This window comes from Microcaecilia unicolor, chromosome 5 (genome assembly GCF_901765095.1).
Source record: "Microcaecilia unicolor chromosome 5, aMicUni1.1, whole genome shotgun sequence".
In the NCBI taxonomy this organism is placed as follows: Eukaryota; Metazoa; Chordata; class Amphibia; order Gymnophiona; family Siphonopidae; genus Microcaecilia; species Microcaecilia unicolor.
The window spans coordinates 145,299,314-145,321,008 of NC_044035.1; the positions used below are offsets into that span (position 1 = coordinate 145,299,314).

General features: G+C 45.6%; 1 protein-coding gene across 2 annotated transcripts in view; it reads right to left on the minus strand.

The window, feature by feature from the left end:
- The window catches only part of ZSWIM8 (zinc finger SWIM-type containing 8), a 279,619-nt gene that overhangs the window by 192,001 nt on the left and 65,923 nt on the right, over window positions 1–21,695 (minus strand). For both annotated transcript variants that reach the window (XM_030203397.1, XM_030203396.1), the window contains exons 4-5: window positions 21,240–21,412; window positions 7,151–7,258 (exon numbers count right to left, since the gene is read on the minus strand). In XM_030203397.1, coding sequence (XP_030059257.1) covers window positions 7,151–7,258; window positions 21,240–21,412 — 281 coding nt within the window. The remainder of the gene's footprint in view (window positions 1–7,150; window positions 7,259–21,239; window positions 21,413–21,695) is intronic.

A 21,695-nucleotide genomic window follows, 5' to 3' on the forward strand; every position in this document is an offset into this window, starting at 1 on the left:
CTCCACAGTAAGAAAACAATCTTGCAAAGAGGTAAGATCAGGGTGATGGGGGAGTAATAACCTACCACCAAGAAATCATCTGCATACAAAGTGAATGATACATACCTGTAGCAGGTGTTCTCCGAGGACAGCAGGCTGATTGTTCTCACGACTGGGTGACGTCCGCGGCAGCCCCCACCAACCGGAAAAGGCTTCGCGGGACGGTCGGCACGCAGGGCACGCCCACCGCGCATGCGCGGCCGTCTTCCCGCCCGTGCGCGACCGCTCCCGCCAGTTGAATGACAAGCAATAAAATATGAAACACAACTCCAAAGGGGAGGAGGGAGGGTAGGTGAGAACAATCAGCCTGCTGTCCTCGGAGAACACCTGCTACAGGTATGTATCATTCACTTTCTCCGAGGACAAGCAGGCTGCTTGTTCTCACGACTGGGGTATCCCTAGCTCTCAGGCTCACTCAAAACAAGAACCCAGGTCAATTGAACCTCGCAACGGCGAGGGTATAACAGAAATTGACCTACGAAGAACAACTAACTGAGAGTGCAGCCTGACCAGAATAAATTCGGGTCCTGGAGGGTGGAGTTGGATTTACACCCCAAACAGATTCTGCAGCACCGACTGCCCGAACCGACTGTCGCGTCGGGTATCCTGCTGGAGGCAGTAATGAGATGTGAATGTGTGGACAGATGACCACGTCGCAGCTTTGCAAATTTCTTCAATAGTGGCTGACTTCAGGTGGGCCACTGACGCTGCCATGGCTCGAACACTATGAGCCGTGACATGACCCTCAAGAGCCAGCCCAGCCTGGGCGTAAGTGAAGGAAATGCAATCTGCTAGCCAATTGGAGATGGTGCGTTTCCCGACAGCGACCCCTAGCCTGTTAGGGTCGAAAGAAACAAACAATTGGGCGGACTGTCTGTGGGGCTGTGTCCGCTCCAAGTAGAAGGCCAATGCTCTCTTGCAGTCCAATGTGTGCAACTGACGTTCAGCAGGGCGGGTATGCGGCCTGGGGAAGAATGTTGGCAAGACAATTGACTGGTTAAGATGGAACTCCGACACCACCTTCGGCAGGAACTTTGGGTGGGTGCGGAGCACTACTCTGTTGTGATGAAATTTGGTATATGGAGCATGAGCTACTAGGGCTTGAAGCTCACTGACCCTACGAGCTGAAGTAACTGCCACCAAGAAAATGACCTTCCAGGTCAAGTACTTCAGATGGCAGGTATTCAGTGGCTCAAAAGGAGGTTTCATCAGCTGGGTGAGGACGACGTTGAGATCCCATGACACTGTAGGAGGCTTGATAGGGGGCTTTGACAAAAGCAAGCCTCTCATGAATCGAACGACTAAAGGCTCTCCAGAGATGGCTTTACCTTCCACACGATAATGGTAAGCACTAATCGCACTAAGGTGATTCCTTATTGAGTTGGTCTTGAGGCCAGACTCTGATAAGTGTAGAAGGTATTCAAGCAGGTTCTGTGCAGGGCAAGAACGAGGTTCTAGGGCCTTGCTCTCACACCAAACGACAAACCTCCTCCACTTGAAAAAGTAACTCTTTTTAGTGGAATCCTTCCTGGAGGCAAGCAGGACCCGGGAGACACCCTCCGACAGACCCAACGCAGCGAAGTCTACGCCCTCAACATCCAGGCCGTGAGAGCCAGAGACTGAAGGTTGGGGTGCAGTAACGCTCCGTCGTTCTGCGAAATGAGAGTCGGAAAACACTCCAATCTCCACGGTTCTTCTGAGGACAACTCCAGAAGAAGAGGGAACCAGATCTGACGGGGCCAAAAGGGCGCTATCAGAATCATGGTGCCGCGGTCGTGCTTGAGCTTCAGTAAGGTCTTCCCCACCAAAGGTATGGGAGGATAAGCATACAGGAGGCCGGTCCCCCAATGGAGGAGAAAGGCGTCCGACGCTAGCCTGCCGTGTGTCTGAAGTCTGGAACAGAACAGAGGCAGCTTGTGGTTGGTCTGAGAGGCGAAAAGGTCCACCGAGGGGGTGCCCCACTCTCGGAAGATCTTGCGTACCACTCTGGAATGGAGCGACCACTCGTGCGGTTGCATGACTCTGCTCAGTCTGTCGGCCAGACTGTTGTTTACGCCTGCCAGGTATGTGGCTTGGAGGAGCATGCCAAACTGGCACGCCCAGCGCCACAGCCCGACGGCTTCCTGACACAGGGGGCGAGATCCGGTGCCCCCCTGCTTGTTGACGTAATACATTGCAACCTGATTGTCTGTCCGAATTTGGATAATTTGATAGGACAGCCGATCTCTGAAAGCCTTCAGCGCGTTCCAGATCGCTCGGAGCTCCAGGAGGTTGATCTGCAGATCCTTTTCCTGGAGGGACCACAGACCCTGGGTGTGAAGCCCATCGACATGAGCTCCCCAACCCAGGCGAGATGCATCCGTCGTCAGCACCTTCGTGGGCTGCGGAATTTGGAATGGACGTCCCAGGGTCAAATTGGTCCGGATGGTCCACCAGAGCAGTGAAGTGCGGCAACTGGTGGAGAGGCGGATGACATCCTCTAGATTCCCGGTGGCTTGGAACCACTGGGAAGCTAGGGTCCATTGAGCAGATCTCATGTGAAGACGAGCCATGGGAGTCACATGAACTGTGGAGGCCATATGACCCAGAAGTCTCAACATCTGCCGAGCTGTGACCTGCTGAGACGCTCTGGTCTGCGAAGCGAGGGACAGGAGGTTGTTGGCCCTCGCTTCGGGAAGGAAGGCCTGAGCCGTCTGGGTATTCAGCAGAGCTCCTATGAATTCCAGAGACTGGGTTGGCTGGAGATGGGACTTTGGGTAATTTATCACAAACCCCAGCAGCTCCAGGAGTTGAATAGTGCACTGCATGGACCGGAGGGCTCCTGCCTCCGAGGTGTTCTTGACCAGCCAATCGTCGAGATATGGGAACACGTGCACTCCCAGCCTGCGTTGGTACGCCGCCACCACCACGAGGCACTTTGTAAACACTCGTGGGGCGGAGGCGAGCCCAAAGGGCAGCACACAATACTGAAAGTGCCGTGCGCCCAGGCGGAATCTGAGATACTGTCTGTGAGCTGGCAGTATCGGGATGTGAGTATATGCATCCTTTAAATCCAGGGAACATAGCCAATCGTTTTTCTGAATCATTGGCAGAAGGGTGCCCAAGGAAAGCATCCTGAACTTTTCTTTGACCAGGAATTTGTTCAGGCCTCTCAGGTCTAGGATGGGACGCATCCCCCCTGTTTTCTTTTCCACAAGGAAGTACCTGGAATAGAATCCCTGCCCTTCCTGCCCGGGTGGTACGGGCTCGACCGCATTGGCGCTGAGAAGGGCGGAGAGTTCCTCTGCAAGTACCTGCTTGTGATGGGAGCTGAAGGATTGAGCTCCCGGAGGACAATTTGGAGGCAGGGAGGCCAAATTCAGGGCGTATCCGCACCGCACTATTTGGAGAACCCACTGGTCGGAGGTTATGAGAGGCCACCTTTGGTGAAAAAATTTTAACCTCCCCCCGACCGGCAGATCGTCCGGTACGGACACTTTGAGGGCGGCTATGTTCCCGTGGATCCAGTCAAAAGCCCGTTCCTGGCTTTTGCTGTGGAGGCGCAGGGGGCTGCTTAGGCGCACGCTGGGGCTGTCCCTGTGCCTGACGAGGCCTTCGGGCCGGCTGGTTGTACCTACGCTTTGCAAAAGAATAGGGTGCAGCCTGCCGGGCCCGGGAAAAACGTCCACCTGCTGAGGTGGATGCTGAAGGCGCCCGGTGGGAGAGCTTGTCGAGAGCGGTTTCCCGCTGATGCAGTTGGTCCACCATCTGCTCGACCTTCTCACCGAAAATGTTATCCCCCCGGCAAGGGACGTCGGCCAGTCTCTGCTGGGTGCGGTTGTCCAGGTCAGAGGCACGCAGCCATGAGAGCCTGCGCATCACTATACCTTGGGCCGCAGCACGAGATGCCACGTCACAGGTGTCATAGATACCCCTGGACAGGAACTTTCTGCACGCCTTCAGCTGCCTGACCACCTCCTGATAAGGCCTGGACTGCTCCGGTGGGAGCTTATCGACCAGGTCCGCCAGTTGTTGCACATTAGTCCGCATGTGGATGCTCATATAGAGCAGGTATGACTGGATGCGGGTCACGAGCATGGAGGATTGGTAGGCCTTCCTCCCAAACGAGTCCAGAGTGCGAGACTCCCGCCCCGGGGGCGCCGAGGCGGTATCCCTCGAACTCCATGCCCTCTTGAGAGCAGAATCCACGACCGCCGAGTCATGGGGCAATTGGGGCCGCATTAACTCTGGGTCAGAGTGGATCCTGTACTGGGACTCTGCTTTCTTGGGAATGGTGGGGTTAGTTAACGGTCGCACCCAGTTCCGAAGCAGTGTCTCCTTGAGGGCATTGTGCAGCGGTACCGTGGAGGACTCTCTAGGTGGTGATGGATAGTCGAGGACCTCGAGCATCTCGGCCCTCGGCTCTTCCACAGAGACCACGGGAAAGGGAATGCTAATAGACATATCCCGCACAAAGGAGGCAAAGGAGAGACTCTCAGGAGGTGAGAGCTTCCTCTCCGGTGAAGGCGTGGGGTCCGAGGGAAGGCCCGTAGACTCCTCTGAGGAGAAATATCTAGGGTCCTCTTCTTCCCCCCACGAGGCCTCATCCTCGGTATCGGACATAAGCTCGTGGAGCTGAGTCCTGAACCGGGCCCGGCTCGACGTCGAGGCACCGAGGTCTCGGTGTCGTCGAGCGGTGGACTCCCGCGCCGGCGGGGACGGAGCTCCCTCCATCGATGTCGACGGGGACTCCACCTGCGTGGCGGTCGAGACCGGCGCCGCAAGCGGCGGCGGTGTCGACGGCCCCGGCGCCGGGCTAGAGCTCGCCGGCGCCACAGACATCGGCGCCGAGGTGGCACAGCCTGGCGCATCAGCCCTTCCAAGATCCCCGGAAGGATGGCTCTGAGGCACTCGTCCAGGCCCGCTGCCGGGAAAGGCGGTGGGGCCGGTAAGGGTGCCAGAAGCTGATGGGGGCCAGGAGACGGCACCGAGGTGCCGGAACCCTGACGCGTCGGTACCTCCACAACCGACGGGGACCTCTCCTCTCGACGATGACGCTTCGGCGTCGCCTCCTCTCCGATGTCCGGATGCACCGAGGGCGACCGGTGACGACGCTTCTTGTTTTTCTTTCGATGCGCGTCACCGGCGCCGGGAGGTATGGAGGAGGAGGAGGACGATCCCCCTCGGTCCCGAGGAGCCGGGTCAGACAGGGTTCGGTCCCGTGGGCCACGGGCTGAGGGAGTGACCGGGGCCGACTGCCCACGCGGCCGCTCACCTCTACCCTCGCCGGCGGACCGGCGGGCCGACGGGACCTGTTCTCCTGGGGTCGATGCCATCGGTGCCGATGTCTCGGGCATCGATACCGGTACCGAAGGACCGGGCGTCGATACTGATGCCATCGAGGTCGACGTCGAGGGGCCGGCGCAAGTTCCAAAAAGACGGTCCCGCAGAACTTGCCTCGCAACCTGAGTCCGTTTCCGGAGACCGAGACACAGGGAACACGACTTGATATTGTGCTCCGGCCCAAGGCACTGGAGGCACCAAGCGTGGGTGTCGGTCTGCGAGATCGGCCGGCCGCAGCGACCACACTTTTTAAATCCACTCGGGACCTTCGAGGACATCGACGGAAAAATCGCGTCGGCGAAGTCAAAGTCGTCAATGGTGGCTGAAATCACACCTCGAAAAAAGAAAACGACCGTGCGGCCACTAGGCCGCAACGCGGCGTCCCCGCTGGAAACGAGGGAAAAAAGGGAGCGCGTGCTCCACACGCTCAGGTTTTTTTTTTTTTTGAAAAAGAAACCGGCGGTAACAAAAACGAAGAGAAAAAGCAACGATCCGCGTAAACGCGATCGAAAATCCGGCGGCTGAAAACAGAGAGAGCGGCAAAGCACAACTCTCTCCAGACGCGGAAAAAAAGGAACTGGCGGGAGCGGTCGCGCACGGGCGGGAAGACGGCCGCGCATGCGCGGTGGGCGTGCCCTGCGTGCCGACCGTCCCGCGAAGCCTTTTCCGGTTGGTGGGGGCTGCCGCGGACGTCACCCAGTCGTGAGAACAAGCAGCCTGCTTGTCCTCGGAGAAAAAACACTTCCAGCAAATTGCTGAATTGCCTTAACCAGTGGAACCAAAAACAAAATGAACACAGCAGGGCACAATGCAGAACTATGCGGCATCCCACACTGTAGTTAACAGATGGCAGAAGATTCACCTCAAGCCTGCACCATAAGTTTATGACAGCCTATGTAAACAACATTGCAGTAGTCCAATTAGGACAATAAAATTTATACTATTAGCTGGAAAAGTTTACACATCAAGATAACTCCTGAATCTCCGTAATTTCCTCAGTAACAAAAAACATCTTTTGATCAATACATTTATCTGTAGTTCAGGAGTTAAGAGTACTATTAAAAAAAAAAAAAAATCACCCAAAATTTTAAAACCTGTTTCAAATTTGAAAGTGGAATTGCCTAACCTTAATATAAATATATTATCATTCCACTTTATATCAGACTGTCGAACCAATAGAAATTTAGTTTTCTCCTTGTTTAAGGATGTGTCCAATAAGGTTAGCCTTATGTGACACTACCTTAACAGGTTTAATAATGGAAGAAATACTGTGATGTCATCAGCATAAATAATGACCCTGTAATCCTGTAACTGATCTTTTCTTCACTAATCAAATAACTATTATGATATCTGCAGATCCACCAAAGGTCAGTACTGGAAGTAGTTCAAAATAGACCTACACCCTCTGCATTCCTACTCACTCCAGACTACTCCACATGATATGACTGAAAAGCAGCAATACCTGGTCACACATGACAGCTCCATTAAAACACACCAGAAACAAGGAATTTTGCAAAGTTCAAGGTAACAGCTTTACTGGATGATCTGTGACTTTTACCAAGGACCATTATTGTTTTGGTTGTGTTACATGAGGAAGGGGTATCAATGATTTAAAATGAAAGGAACTTCAAGCCGTTGTATACATAACTTCACGGTGCTAAAACCCCAGTAAATGCCTGGCTGAGTTTGGTAGGTAGAAGGGAAGGGAGGAAGCTGCCTCCACCATCAAAAAAGGCATAATCAGGCATAACCACAGGTCAGCTGCATCACAGTAGTACCATCTCATTACCTGCTGAGGGAGTTCACTGATGAGGTACTGAGCAAACTTCTGTAACTGATCTCTCTGTAGTCGAGACAGAGATTCTGACACTGGTGCTCGTAAACATACAGCAGATGCCTGAGAAGAAAAAGGATATATAAGTTCTCTGAAAGTCCACAAGCACTATAAAATGCTAGTTCTTCGCCTCATCCTCAACTATATGAGGTTGGAAATAACACATTAACATGGTATATGACAGCACATAAAAGACCAAGTGGTTTAGCCAGTCTGCCCAGTCAATTTCCTCTATTAAGCATAAAAACTCCCATATTTAAACCTTTTGACCCTGTTCCAATCTTTGCCTTAAATTCTGTTATAGTATTCTATCACCTGTGCTGGTAAGTTATTCCATGTCTCCTCTTTAGTTCTTACAGTTTAATTTAATTATTATTTTTTTCATCTGCAAGAAGTCTTTATTGAAAGCCAAGGTACAGAACAGTTCATGGAACTTTAAAAAGAGCGAAATACCGTAACAGAGCAACAGGGCGAAGCAGAGAGCACCTCAGCTTGATTACCTGTCCACACCCCTGATATCAATTGATAAACAGTTGAAACGTCAAGTTTTATTTATCTCATTTGTACCCCACAGTTTCCCAACAGTGTCAGGCTCAATGTGGCTTACAACGGACCACAGTGGCAGACGCCAACGCAGTAAAATGAAGCTAATACAGCAGAAAAACCCACAAGAGATATTGGGGAAGAGTAGGAATGGACGGAAGGATTAGGGAAACCTGGAGGGAAGGGGAATGTGTCCAAAATGTCTCTAGATCGATGCGCTTCCAACAGTGGAGACACATGCAGTTCTATATATCACAGAGAACTCCACCCCCCTCCCTTATCCTTCCCAAACTAACCCCCACCCCTTCCCTCCCCCAGATAAGTCCAGAAAGGGCATGCCCAAACCCCAAGGGCAGAAAAGTAGAGAACAGTCAAGCTGAGCAATGTCTTATGAAAGGCTCACAAACAAGTTCCCATTTATGCAACTGATGGCATCTGACAGCTAACAGCCTCTCCATATCACAGATGTACCAGAGTTTATTGAGCCACTTAGCCAAAGGTGGAACTGTTTGTTGTTTCCAGTGCGCAGGCAAGGTTACTTGTGCAGCAGACATTGCGAGACATACAAGTAGGGCTTAAGGTGGTTTAAGACCAGGAACTTTCTTGGGAAACAAAAACAAAACGATGACCAAGGTATCAAACGGTCCAACCAGCCCTGCAGTGTTGTACCGCCCTCCGAAAGGCTTGGGCTTTAATGCAGGACCACTATATATGAACCATGGTACCAGTCTCCCTACATCTCCTCCAACACTGCGCAGAGGCACCTGGACAAACACATTGGAGACGCGCTGGGGTAAGGTACCACCTGTACAAAACTTTAATAGCATTTCCCAGTAAAGGAACTGAAACAGAGACCTTTAATAAGGATTTTTCAAAGGAGCTGCACTCATTCTCAACCAATCCCAACCCTAGCTCTTTCTGCCAGTTTGGATGGTTGTAGTGTATAGGGTGGGGAAAAGGCACGAAGGTGGTTATATAAGCAAGTAATTAACCCACATGTACTTTTAGAATCCTCACACAAATCTTCTACGGAGGAGAAGTCCCTCAAAATGTTTGAACGAATGGAGATTGAGGTAAGGAAATGTGTCAATTGTGTACAGGCGAATATATCCTGAGGCGGCAAATAGTAGTTTTCCCACAAGGTGGAAAAGGGAACAAGAGAGTCCTCATTAAACAGCTTCCCCCATGTCATAAGGCCAAGTGAAGCCCAGTGTTGAAATGAGCTAGTAGACAACCCTGGGAGAAATAATTTGTTAAAAGCTAAAGGAGTAAGTGAAAAAGCTATTCCAGTAGTACGTGGGGTTAAAATCGAAGGACAGCTCCTCCCCCAGACGTCTATGTTTACGGGGAAGCCACATCAATGCACCCAGTGGCCTAGGACAGGGGTAGGCAACTCTGGTCCTCGAGAGTCGCAGGCAGGTCAGGTTTTCAGGATATCCACAATGAATATGCAGGAGATAGATTTGCAAGCACTGCCTCCATGGTATTCAAATCTATCTCCTGCATATTCATTGTGGATATCCTGAAAACCTGACCTGCCTGCGGCTCTCGAGGACCGGAGCTGCCTACCCCTGGCCTAGGACCTACAGAAGCCTGTTCAAAATAGACCCATAATTTATGAAGGAGCATCTGGTACCATTCCAAGGCCACCTCTGCCTGAGCCGCCTGATAATACCAAAAAAATGTTTTAGATCCCCAACCTTTCGGCCATCTATTAGCTCAAATGAAGCGAAGAAACCGATCCTGTATGTTAGCAAGGAATCCCTGAGACAGGCTAACAGGAAGAACCTGAAAAAGATATAAGGGGGGGGGGGGGGCATTCATTTTAATAGTAGCTATACGCCCAAACCAAGAGAGTTACAGACTCGCCTTGAGTTCCAAGTTTCGAAAAGGACTTTTGACCAAAGTGGGATAGTTAGAAAAACAAAGCCGTTGGAGATGGGGGTCAAAAGGATCCTCAAGTATCTGAGGTCCCGAGAAACCCAGCAAAACAGGAAAGGATTGTATAAAGTCTAGGAGCACCTGAGGCAAAAAAATATTAAGGGCTTCTGATTTACTCATGTTAATCTTAAAGCTTGAGACCTCCGAGTATTATGCAATAGCTCACATAAGGTTTGGGAATGATAAAAGAGAGTAGGAAAGAGAAAGCAGGAATTCGTCAGAAAAAAGGGCCAATTTATATCCCCTGTCAATTACAGAAACACTGGAAATATCTAGGTCTGAGCAAACAGAGACTGCAACGGGCTCCATAACTATAACGAACAGCATCGTTGGTTCATTAATCTCATCCCATGGCTTTTCCTACCATCTCTATGCTGACGACTCCCAAATCTACCTTTCTACCCCTGATATCTCACCTTGCATCCAAACCAAAGTTTCAGCGTGCTTGTCTGACATTGCTGTCTGGATGTCTCAACGCCACCTGAAATTAAATATGACCAAAACCGAGCTTCTCATTTTCCCCCCCAAACCCACCTCCCCGCTCCCCTCGTTTTCTATTTCTGTTGATGGCTCTCTCATTCTCCCTGTCTCCTCAGCTCGAAACCTTGGGTTCATCTTTGACTCTACTCTCTCCTTCTCTGCTCATATCCAGCAGATTGCCAAGACCTGTCGTTTCTTTCTTTACAACATCCGTAAAATCCGCCCCTTTCTTTCTGAGCACTCTACCAAAACCCTCATCCACATCCTTGTCACCTCTCGTTTAGACTACTGCAATCTGCTTTTTGCTGGCCTCCCACTTAGTCACCTCTCCCCTCTCCAGTCGGTTCAAAACTCTGCTGCCCGTCTCATCTTCTGCCAGGGTCGCTTTACTCATACTACCCCTCTCCTCAAGACCCTTCACTGGCTCCCTATCCATTTTCGCATCCTGTTCAAACTTCTTCTACTAACCTATAAATGTACTCACTCTGCTGCTCCCCAGTATCTCTCCACACTCGTCCTTCCCTACACCCCTTCCCGTGCACTCCGCTCCATGGATAAATCCTTCTTATCTGTTCCCTTCTCCACTACTGCCAACTCCAGACTTCGCGCCTTCTGTCTCGCTGCACCCTACGCCTGGAATAAACTTCCTGAGCCCCTACGTCTTGCACCATCCTTGGCCACCTTTAAATCTAGACTGAAAGCCCACCTCTTTAACATTGCTTTTGACTCGTAACCACTCGCCTCCACCTACCCTCCTCTCTTCCTTCCCGTCCACATTAATTGATTTGATTTGCTTACTTTATTTATTTTTTGTCTATTAGATTGTAAGCTCTTTGAGCAGGGACTGTCTTTCTTCTATGTTTGTGCAGCGCTGCGTATGCCTTGTAGCGCTATAGAAATGCTAAATAGTAGTAGTAGTAGTAGTAGTAGCAGCATCGGAGAAAAAGGACACCCCTGACGGGTGCCTCTAGTTAAGGAAAACATTGCAGAGTTCCCCCCATTAATTTGGATACATGCTTTAGGAGAAGAATAGAATGCAGGGATGACCCACAGAATCTGGAACCTAATCCAAAGTGTTCCATGACCATATACATAAACTGCCAATGGATACGGGCAAAAGCCTTCTCTGTGTCTAGACCGAGAAGGCACATCGGAATTGGTCACGTTTTGCAAAGTATAACAAATCCACCATCCAGCATACATTATCCATTGCCTGTCAGTGGGCCACAAATCCCACCTGATCGGGATGAATTAAGGAAGTTAGGACCATGGCCAGACGATTAGCCAGAACTTTTGCAAGCAGCTTAACATCAGCATTTAATACAGAGATAGGACGATATGAGGCACATTTGTTTCGGTCCTTTCCCGGTTTTGGGACGACAGCAATCCATGCCTCCATCATGGAGAGGGCAACTCTGCCCCCATCCAAACCTCGTTAAGTTCAGCCAGGAGAGGGGCTAAAATCATTGCAAATCATTTGAAAAAGTCATTCGGGATGCAATCTACATCAGGTGATTGGCCCGCAGGAAGTTCCTTAATAGCTTGTTGAACCTCTTTCGGTGTAACAAGACAAGAAGACAGGTAAGAACCTATAGCGTCTGGGCTAATAGTAGAGTCCTGGTAGTTTAAAGGTTTGGTAAAAGTCCTGGAAACGGACTCGATCAAAGAAGATTTAGTCAGTAAATTCCCATTCCCATCTTTCAAGCTAAGCACAGTAGTTTTAAAGCTAACAACCACCCAGTTTTATTCATATAGTCATAATGTGCGCTTTCCGATGTGACTGTACAAAACGCAATTGATCAGAGTAAATATCATCTAGCTAGAGTTTGGCCACCTTCAATTCCCATAAGGTGGAAGTTGAGCCAGTAGCTTTATGACTAGATTCTAACCTACAAATGGTATCTAGACAGCGCGATAATTGAGCCCTCTGTTGGCGGCAACATCTGCTAACTTGCTGCAAAAAGTAACCCTGTGACACAACCTTCAAAGCATCCCATACAATACTGAGGGAGGGTCCCGAGTGAAGAATAAGGTCTAATTATTCTTTTAATAGCCTGGTATCCCCTCACTATCTCATCTTCCTGCAATAACAACGTGTTTAAGGTCCAGCACTGATCTTTTTCTTCCTCCCGGAGAGAAGGAAGAGAGACCTAGACAGGTATGTCATCTGAGATAGTTATACACCCGATATCAGAAGTCGAAGCTCCCACTTCCAACCGAGTATCTAAGAAGATATAATCAATAAGGGAGTAAGAATTATGTGTAAAGGAAAAGAAAGTGTAGTCATGAATCCTGGGATGAGAAAGCCTCCAGGGATCACATAAACCAAGTGTGTGAGAAAAAGATTTTAAAGTGTCAAAGAGTCAAGAATCAGATCCTGTCGCAGCCCCAGAACAGTCTAATAACGGGTTTAAAGTTGCATTAAAGTCCCCCCACTAAGATTAACTTACCCCTCGTGAAGGAAGACAAGGCTTTTTGTAGCCTTGCATAAAAAACATCCTGGTCATTGGGGGCATATGCAATAGCCAAGGTCACTTCAACTTAGTCCAGGAGAAGATGAAGGAACAGAAAATGCCCTTCTGGGTCACGCCAGTGTTAAGAATCTGCACCTGCAATGAGGAATGTAACAGAATTGCGACCCCACATCCCTTATGCCCGGTGAGCACAGAAGCAAGGTAAACATGAGGAAAGCGATGATGAGTTAAGAGCCCCTCGTGAGAGCATCGAAGGTGCGCTTCCTGTAGAAACACAACTTGTGGTTTTAAATGGAGCAACTCTTTAAAAAGCCTTTGTCATTTCTTTTAATTATTTTATTTATTCATTTACATTTATGTCCAATACATAAATGGGAAAGAAAAGAGAAGATATCAATTAAAACAAACATTAAGGAAAAATATCATATTTGTTAGTACACAATTGGGGGATCCAAGATCAGGAAAACAATCTCAAAGAAAATAAGAAAAACACGGAATGGTTAATCTTACAATTCATATTTTCTGAGGGAGGAAGGTTAATCGGTAATTGCAGCCGGTACAGTGGTAACTTAAAGGAAGTTGCTGCAGAGGGTTCTTCATCTGTTCTTTTAACTCCACAAACTCTTGTAATTTCCTGGGTTCAACAAATAAGTAATCAGGAAATAAAACACTTACAAGGGAATCGCTCTAGGAAGGTCCCACCCAGGGCAATGATTCTTGGCTTAAAAGCCAAGAGTTCACACCTCCTAGTCTGCAATTCCCTTGATATGTCAGGAAATATATTTATCTTTGAACCCAAAAAAAACTATCAGCCATATGCCGGAAATACAATTTCAAAACATTGTTCCTAGCCTTTGTCATTTCTGAGGCATATTCAAGCCTTTCACATTGTAAAAGAGTATTTTTAGATCAGCTCTCATGGTAAATAACAAAAAGTAAAGGCATAATACTTATCCATACTAAAGCCCTCCAGACCTATATAAGGAAGACTCGCACCCTCACTTCAATTAATTTTCAAACCACTGGAGCTACCTCCATGAGATTTGTGATAATTAAAAAACAACAACCATAATCCTTTCAACACAAGCATCACAAGATCAATCCTGTAAAATGTATAAATGGACATCATACTTTTAAACAGTATGCTTAGTTCTGTATATTTTATATGTATCTATAATAGATATTCATACACACATAGACAAACACATACACAGATATATATATATATATAATGAAAGCAAATTTTAACACAGTCATCCTGTGGTTAAAATTGCATACTGATGGTTGACTTTATGTAGCTGTCAGAACTTATTGTTTTGCTTTGAGTGCAGCTGTTCTTTGCCACTCCCCAGGAGCTGCTGACCTAGGTGACCTCCTAGTTTGCCTGATAGTTAAGCCAGCCCTGCCGGGACTGGTTTGGCAAGCACTTCTCTACTACTTCCAGCTTCTCATGCCACTGTGTTAACCAAGGAGTTGGAAAGGCCCAGATAGTGCTTTTCCAGTAGAAAGTATTCATACAGCAGCAAGGGGTGGCAGTGAAGGATCTTGGACTGGAATGCTTGCAGTTTTCTCCAATTCTACAACTGCACAGAGCATATTCCTTTGTGGCCCAGCAAGTTGACTGCCTGTTCAGACACATACATTCATACCAGGAGACAGTGAATGAGTAGCATACACTGCTGCCTCCTCTGAGGTAGGCTATCACCTTGGTTACCCATTGGAGATCCCAAAATTAACCACCAGCACTGGGAAAACAATGATGTAATCGTCATATACACATCAGTTATGGTTTCTAATCTCCATGCCATTCTAGATAAAATGCACATTATATATGTTTCCATGATTAAAATCACCTAATCGTGCAAGAATTCCACACAAAATACTAGGTGAAACAAAACTACACAGTACCTCCATGATATAGCTACTCTCTCTATGTAGGTTGAAGAAAGCTTGCTAAATTTCTAAAGGCGTTTAAGGTAGAAGAGTTTATATATTGCCACTATGTCATGTAACAGTACTGCAATAAAATCTGACAAGATCAGGTTAGCAGTAAAAAAAAAAAAAAAACAAACCTTTGAAGAGATGAAGTATGATGATAGTAGTTTAAAAGAAACCACCAACCATCACAAATTCTGTGATACGAGGAGCTCCAGGGAATTGCAAAGCCAGCTGTTCCAAGATTTCGAAGCATGAGGAACCCGAACTATAGTTATTTAATGACATCAGGTGTCACCGATCAGGAAAGGAACCTAGGTGTCATTGTTAAGGAAACGTTGAAACCCCCTGCTCAGTGTGCAGCGGCGACAGCGGCTAAGCAAGCAACTAGAATGTTAGGTATTATTAGGAAAGGAATGGAAAACAAAAATGAGGAAGTTATAATTCCTTTGCATCGCTCCATGGTGTGACTGAACCTCAAATATTGTGTGCAAGTTTGGTCACTACATCTCAAAAAAAGATATAGTTGAATTAGAAAAGGTACAGAGATGGGCAACAAAAATGATAAAGGGGATGGACAACTTCCCTATGAGGAAAGGCTAAAACGGCTAGGGCTCATCAGTTTGGAGAAAAGACGGCTGAGGGGAGATATGCTAGAGGTCTATAAAATAAGTGGAGTTGAACAGGTAGGCGTGAATTTGCTTGTTTACCCTTTCCAAAAATACTAGGACCAGGAGGCACGCAATGAAGCTACAAAGTAGTAAATTTAGAACAAATTGTAGAAAACATTTCTTCACTCAACATATAATTAAACTTTGGAATTTGTTGCCAAAGAATGTAGTAAAAGCAGTTAGCTTAGCGGAGTTTAAAAAAGGTTCGAATAGTTTCCTAAAAGAAAAGCCCATAAGCCATTATTAAAATGGACTTGGGGAAAATCCACTACTTATTTCCAGGATAAGCAGCATAAAATGTATTGTACTGTTTTGGGATCTTGCGAGGTACTTGTAACCTGGATTGGCTACTGTTGGAAACAGGATGCTGGGCTTGATAGACCTTTGGTCTGTTCCAGTATGGCAACACTTATGTTCTTATTTATTTTATTGCATTTGTATCCCACGTTATGACTTACTGGTCATTTCCCCTCCTTATCCTCATTTCCTATTATTGTATTTATATTCCACAGAAATATTTAGAATTACGGCATGGTTCAAGTCCACAAACATTAACTGGGGCATTTGGCCTACCATTACTATTTTCTAGTCAAATACCTGAACCATGGTGCTGGGTAAGGTGGGTATGGTTTTCTTTCAGCATCATTAAATCCAGGTGATTTTTCTAAACCAATCAACTCTTGTGTAAAATAAAATACTAACAAGTTGCTTTCTTTAAGAAAAGTATACACAAAGCTCCTCCATCAGACCCCTATCTTTTTAACACTTCGGAGGAGGCTGACAGGATGTTAACTTCTCAGACTCCCACCAGCATGTTGAGTAAAAGTCCACAGACAACACTGAAGCAACAATCTGAGTCATAATCACAAAAACTTTAATGCTGCCTCATTTCACTTACTAAACAGTTTTTTTTTTTTTCAATTAGTCTTCCTCAGGAAAAAAAAAAGAAAAACCACCACCACAATTTGATGGCTTTTGTCTTTGTTTTTTTATTTAATCCATGATTCCCCCTCACTATTTATATACCCCCAATCAACACAGAGAGTATACCTGGGTAATTATGAACCCAGATCACAAAACAGTCTTCTTCCCTCAGTGCCACAGAACAGCCGGCAAGATTTACCATAGCGGTCGTTGTCACCACTATCTTCCCTTCCTCCTCAGGCCTGAGTGTGCTGCCTCCAAGGCAACCCCAGTCTTTACCAGCCTAGTAAAGACAGGAGAAACACACAAGCCGCCCCTATTCTGTTTAACATCTATCTTTGCCCCTGTGGGCACAATTATTAGGGCCCTGGGAGCAAAGGTGTACGTTTACATAGATGATATTGAGATTGATAAAAGCATGGTATTATTTGGACAGCAACTGTAGAGAAAACAGGCAGGTATACTGAAATAGTTTCCAAGTGGGCAGTCGATAATCATGTATAAAACAAGGTAATGACTAGGGTTCTGTGGGTTGGCCACAGTACATGGCCTGACTTATGCAAAATTTAATCTGTGGGGGGATAGATTATGTATTGGTATGCAAAGTAAGGAACCTGTGTCATTTTAGGTTCTGTCTTTTCCTATGGCTTCCACTACCATTGCTTTATTCCAGCTCTCATATGCTCATACAATAACCGCTCAGATCCAGTGCTTTTTGCTGTGCTGCCATACTCCTTGATCTTCTAGCTCAATTGAAAATTCCAATACTGTGAGCCAGTTTCATTACCCTTTATTCACAGCCAATTCTTACTCCAGTTTTATAGCCCCTCCAAAATTATTTAGTCCAGTCTTTGCAGCAAGTCCTCAGCAATTCCATGGGGCTCCTTTTGCAATCCTGTTGTTGTAAGACTTAAATCCAACTATCGGGTGTCACTGCTGTATGTGAATGCCGTGTCTGTTGCAGTTCCAGGCACAGTCAACTCAACAAGCACGTGCTGTAATTTCACTTTAAATTTTAATCACATCTGGGGATAAGAAAAGCCCTTTTAGATGTACAAGGTTGGGCAGAAGTAAGATTGAAGCAAATGATTACTCGTCTCAGGTTATTCCTTTATTACCTACTTCTGATGTTCATCCAGATTATCTATTATCTAATTGGAAATCTTCTATATTGCAAGTTTTCAATGCTATTGCCCCGGAAAATAGTGTTAAATCTTCTAAAACAATGAGTTCACCTTGGTTTTCAGTCGAGTTATTAGAATTAGGGATTGAACATACTTGCCGAAAATCTAAGGATGAATCAGTGAGGGCTAGTTGGAAACAAGTTTTGAAAACATATAAAGCTGAATTAAATTTGGCTAGAAGAACATATTACTCTACTTTAGTAGGAACTGAACAACCAAACTTGAGGAAACAATTTTGTTTACTACAACATAACTTGAAATGTCCTTTATCGTCTGCAGAGGCACTGGCTGATTATTTTGCCTCCAAGGTTAACAATATCCATCAATCTTTTCAGTCAACCCTAGAATCTGGATACTGTCCTGTAGATTTATTAATTGATCAAATAGATCTAGAAGATATCCTTGTTTGGTCGAGATTTGAGCAACTGCCAGTATCTTCGACTCTGGGTCCTCTGGTAAATCAGGATGTCCATTAGATACTCTGCCTTCTTACTTGTTGAAAGCCACATTGAGCCTGCAAAAAGGTGGGATAATGTGGGGTACAAATGCAATAATAATAATCCTTCATCTGATCTTTTAAATTGGCTTGCTATGTTAGTTAGAAAACAAGGAAAGTGAAGCGACAAAAAAAAAAAAAAAAAAAAAAAGAAGACAAGGATTCCAAAAGATAAAAGATGGAACCTTTAATCTTGAAAGCAAGACTGATTGTCTAACATGTAACAGACTCGACACAGCCTTGTTTTGGCATGTGTGCCTGCGTCAGGAATCAACACCGGAGGGTCTAATTCAATTTGTAAAAATATTAAACTCAAATTCACATTCTAGGAGCTGTAATCAGTTGCTCTTAGCATTTCTTACGGTTAAACATATGACATTCAAGGGTTTATTTTCTCACTTTATTTTTAGCAGTTTATGGAATAATCTTTCTATAGGTTTGTGTTTAGTGAATTATTATTCCTTGCGTAAAGTTTTGAAAACTTATTTTAGTAGGCCAACACTTTAGTTAATTCTTAATTTTTACATTAGTTTTTTGTAATTCCTGAGGTTTTGTATCAGTTTCTTCTTTACATTTATTGTATCTCACCTCGAATCTCAAATTGAGGGAGATGGTGGGCAGTAAGATCTCTGTAACATAAGAGATCTGCCCTAGACCTCAAACCTAATTCATCCACATGGTAGGGAACTGCATGTCATCTAGACCCACTGTCACACATTAGGGATTACACACCTTGAAACCAAGACCCACACTGGAATTATCTTTATATAAAGCAGGCTTTGACTTAGGGATAAAAGTTGTTCAGTGCTACCTCTTTTTTTCTTGTCTCTTTCCAACGTTAAGTTGGACCAAGTCTTCGGTGTGCTACCCTGAAAACTGTCTGCTGATATTGTCAACCAAACTATCCTTCTGGACAGGCTAACAGAGGTTGGCATTTCAACTCTTAAATGGTTTCACTCTAAATACTTGATCCTTCAGGGTTATTATGGGTAACCAGGTTTCAGGAGCACATCCTTTGAAATGTGGTGATCCTCAGGGCTCCTTCTTATCTCCAACGCTAACATATTCTTATCATCTCTTGTAACCCCAATATACAGCATCTTTCCTTCCAACCAGATCATTGCAGATTCAAAACCCCTTTGAGAAACTCCATCTGCTCCTCGTAGGTCCTCCTAGACAGTTCATTCACATTACAGTAGTAGTTAAAAAAAATCCTATGTACTTAGGATGGTTGAGTCACTTCAATACTGTATATTCCATCCTATGCTAGGCTGTTATTAAGGCCTTACGTTGCTCAGTTTGGTTCTCACAAGTTGGTATCTTTGTAACATACAGTGCTTTTCTCAGGAGCTGAGAACAGACACTTCACAGAGGCACATTCAGCTGAGTATGCCTTTCATATAATATGGATGTAACCTTGGGAGCTGCTGATAGACTGACTTGGGGAGAGAGGACACAAGGGTATTGTTCTATGCCCTGTGGCCAACTACACGCTGTGCATGCAGAACTGATAGCTAATTAGCCAATGGCCACCGACTGTCCACGTGAACCCACATCATGAGAGAGTGATATAATACAGGAATATCCATATATGGCACAGGCTAGTTTCTGATTTCTAGTTTGGGAGAAATCACATGATTTATGAGAAACGCAACTTACCGAGACTATATATGTAATTGCTGGGACAGTGTGAGCTCAGCAGTCTTTGCTATTCAGTGAGTTACATTTGGCTTTGCTGTCTGACAACCTGCTCCAGAGAGAAAACAATCATTTGGTATATTGGCTGTGTGAGATACCAATAAAGATAATTACTGAATGCACCTGAGTCTAAGTTTTCTCTCTTATTTTTTACAGCCTATGAGGCTGTAGTGTTTCCCCTCCCTGTGGGGCTAAGGGATAGGGAAAATGTATATTCCTCCTTAGACTTTAGCAATTTATGGCATTACATTTTAATATCCTGAGCCAATATACAAAATAATCATGTGATTTCTCCCAAACTAGAAATCAGAAACTAGCCTGTGCCATATATGGATATTCCTGTATTATATCACTCTCTCCTGATGTGGGTTCACGTGGACAGTCGGTGGCCATTGGCTAATTAGCTATCAGTTCTGCGTGTACAGCGTGTAGTTAGCCACAGGGTACAGAACAATACCCTTGTGTCCTCTCTCCCCAAGTCAGTCTAGCAGCTCCCAACGTTACATCCATATTATATGAAAGGCATACTCAGCTGAATGTGCATCTGTGAAGTGTCTGTTCTCAGCTCCTGAGAAAAGCACTGTATGTTACAAAGATGCTAACTTAGACCAACTTGTGAGAACCAAACTGAGCAAAGTAAGGCCTTAGTAACAGGCCTAGCATAGGAAGGAATATACAATACTTTGACAGAAAGCTTTAAAAGCTATTTTGAATCTTGATTGCTGTAATTCACTTTTTAGTGGGTGTCCCACTTTACAGTCCTCTGACCATGTTTCTCCCTTAATATTCAAACTAACATTGGCTTCCTATTTCCTACCATATCAAATTTATAACTTACTGGGCTTTCCATACTTGACGATCTATATGATTTCTCTAGTTATCCCTTATTGTCCCTCCTTATCTTGGACTTCATTTCAATCTGAGGCTAACTTTGCAATTCCTTTTCCCACTATGTTTTAGTTGGATTCTACCATATAGTTGCCTTCTGCTTCTTGACCCTGGCATTATGGAATTCTCTCCTTTTTGTGTATCTGTAGGAAAGCTCCTATCAAATTCCAAATGGGGGTGAAACTTGGCCTTTTCTGTATAAGTGGTGTGCTTTCAGTTCAATCGTTTGATGCCTGCCTGTTTTACCATTACTGTAAACCACAATGCTGTTTTTCAAACTGCAGTATATCAAATGTCTAAATAAATTTCACTGCCATTATAGCATCTGACAAGATAAGTGAGCAATACCAACAGTTAAGAGTTCCACTTTTCCCTCTCAGTTCATGTAACACTATTAGGACCACTAAAATGCACAGAGGTTCCATTAGCCTTTAAAAATACTTTATTTTGCATGACAGATGCTGAATTATACTTATATATCTGCTTCAATGCTTCCCCTGGATAAAATTCAAGCAAGGTAAATCCCTTTGCTAACTGAAGGGGACACTTCCTCAAATACTCGACCACTCAGAGCTGCTTGCATGCCTACAGCAACTATGAAACCACACCCCTCCCCCAATTCAAGGGGATGGAGTGACTGTCTCTACAACACATCTGTATACTGTTAGCTCTAGACAGCAGACTCGTATCTAATCTCCTGCATTGTACCACTTTGGGCTAAACTGTGGGCACCCTAACCGCTTCAAAAACGTCTTACAAAATTGTTAGCAGCATTCATATATTGGCCAATACTGGTACATAAATGCCTACATTGTGTATCCTGAACAGACAGAGGGCCACCACATGGGCACACCACTTGGCCCCAGCTCCACAGGTGCAACTGCACGAGGTGATCCTGCAGCGGTCAAACATCACAGCCACATTATAGGCACCTTTTGGAGGCACCATCTGCGGGGGCACCACTGTTGCACTCAGATGAAATCCTGTTTGGGAAAACAGTATATATTTTGGTTAGCTGCTCGATTACATAAAAGGGCAATTTTATAAAACAGGACATTTATGTGAGAAACCCAAAAATATGCCTATTTTAAGCCTATTTGATAAAGGCAACAGATGCCTGTGTGTCTTTATAAAACAGGCATCCAGATCCAAACCCAACAGCGCACAAATACTAATGCACAAATTTACACCTGCCCCAGAGATGTCAACTTCTGAGTGTACTGTATGCATATACATACATATTCTATCAAATGCCAAAATAATTAG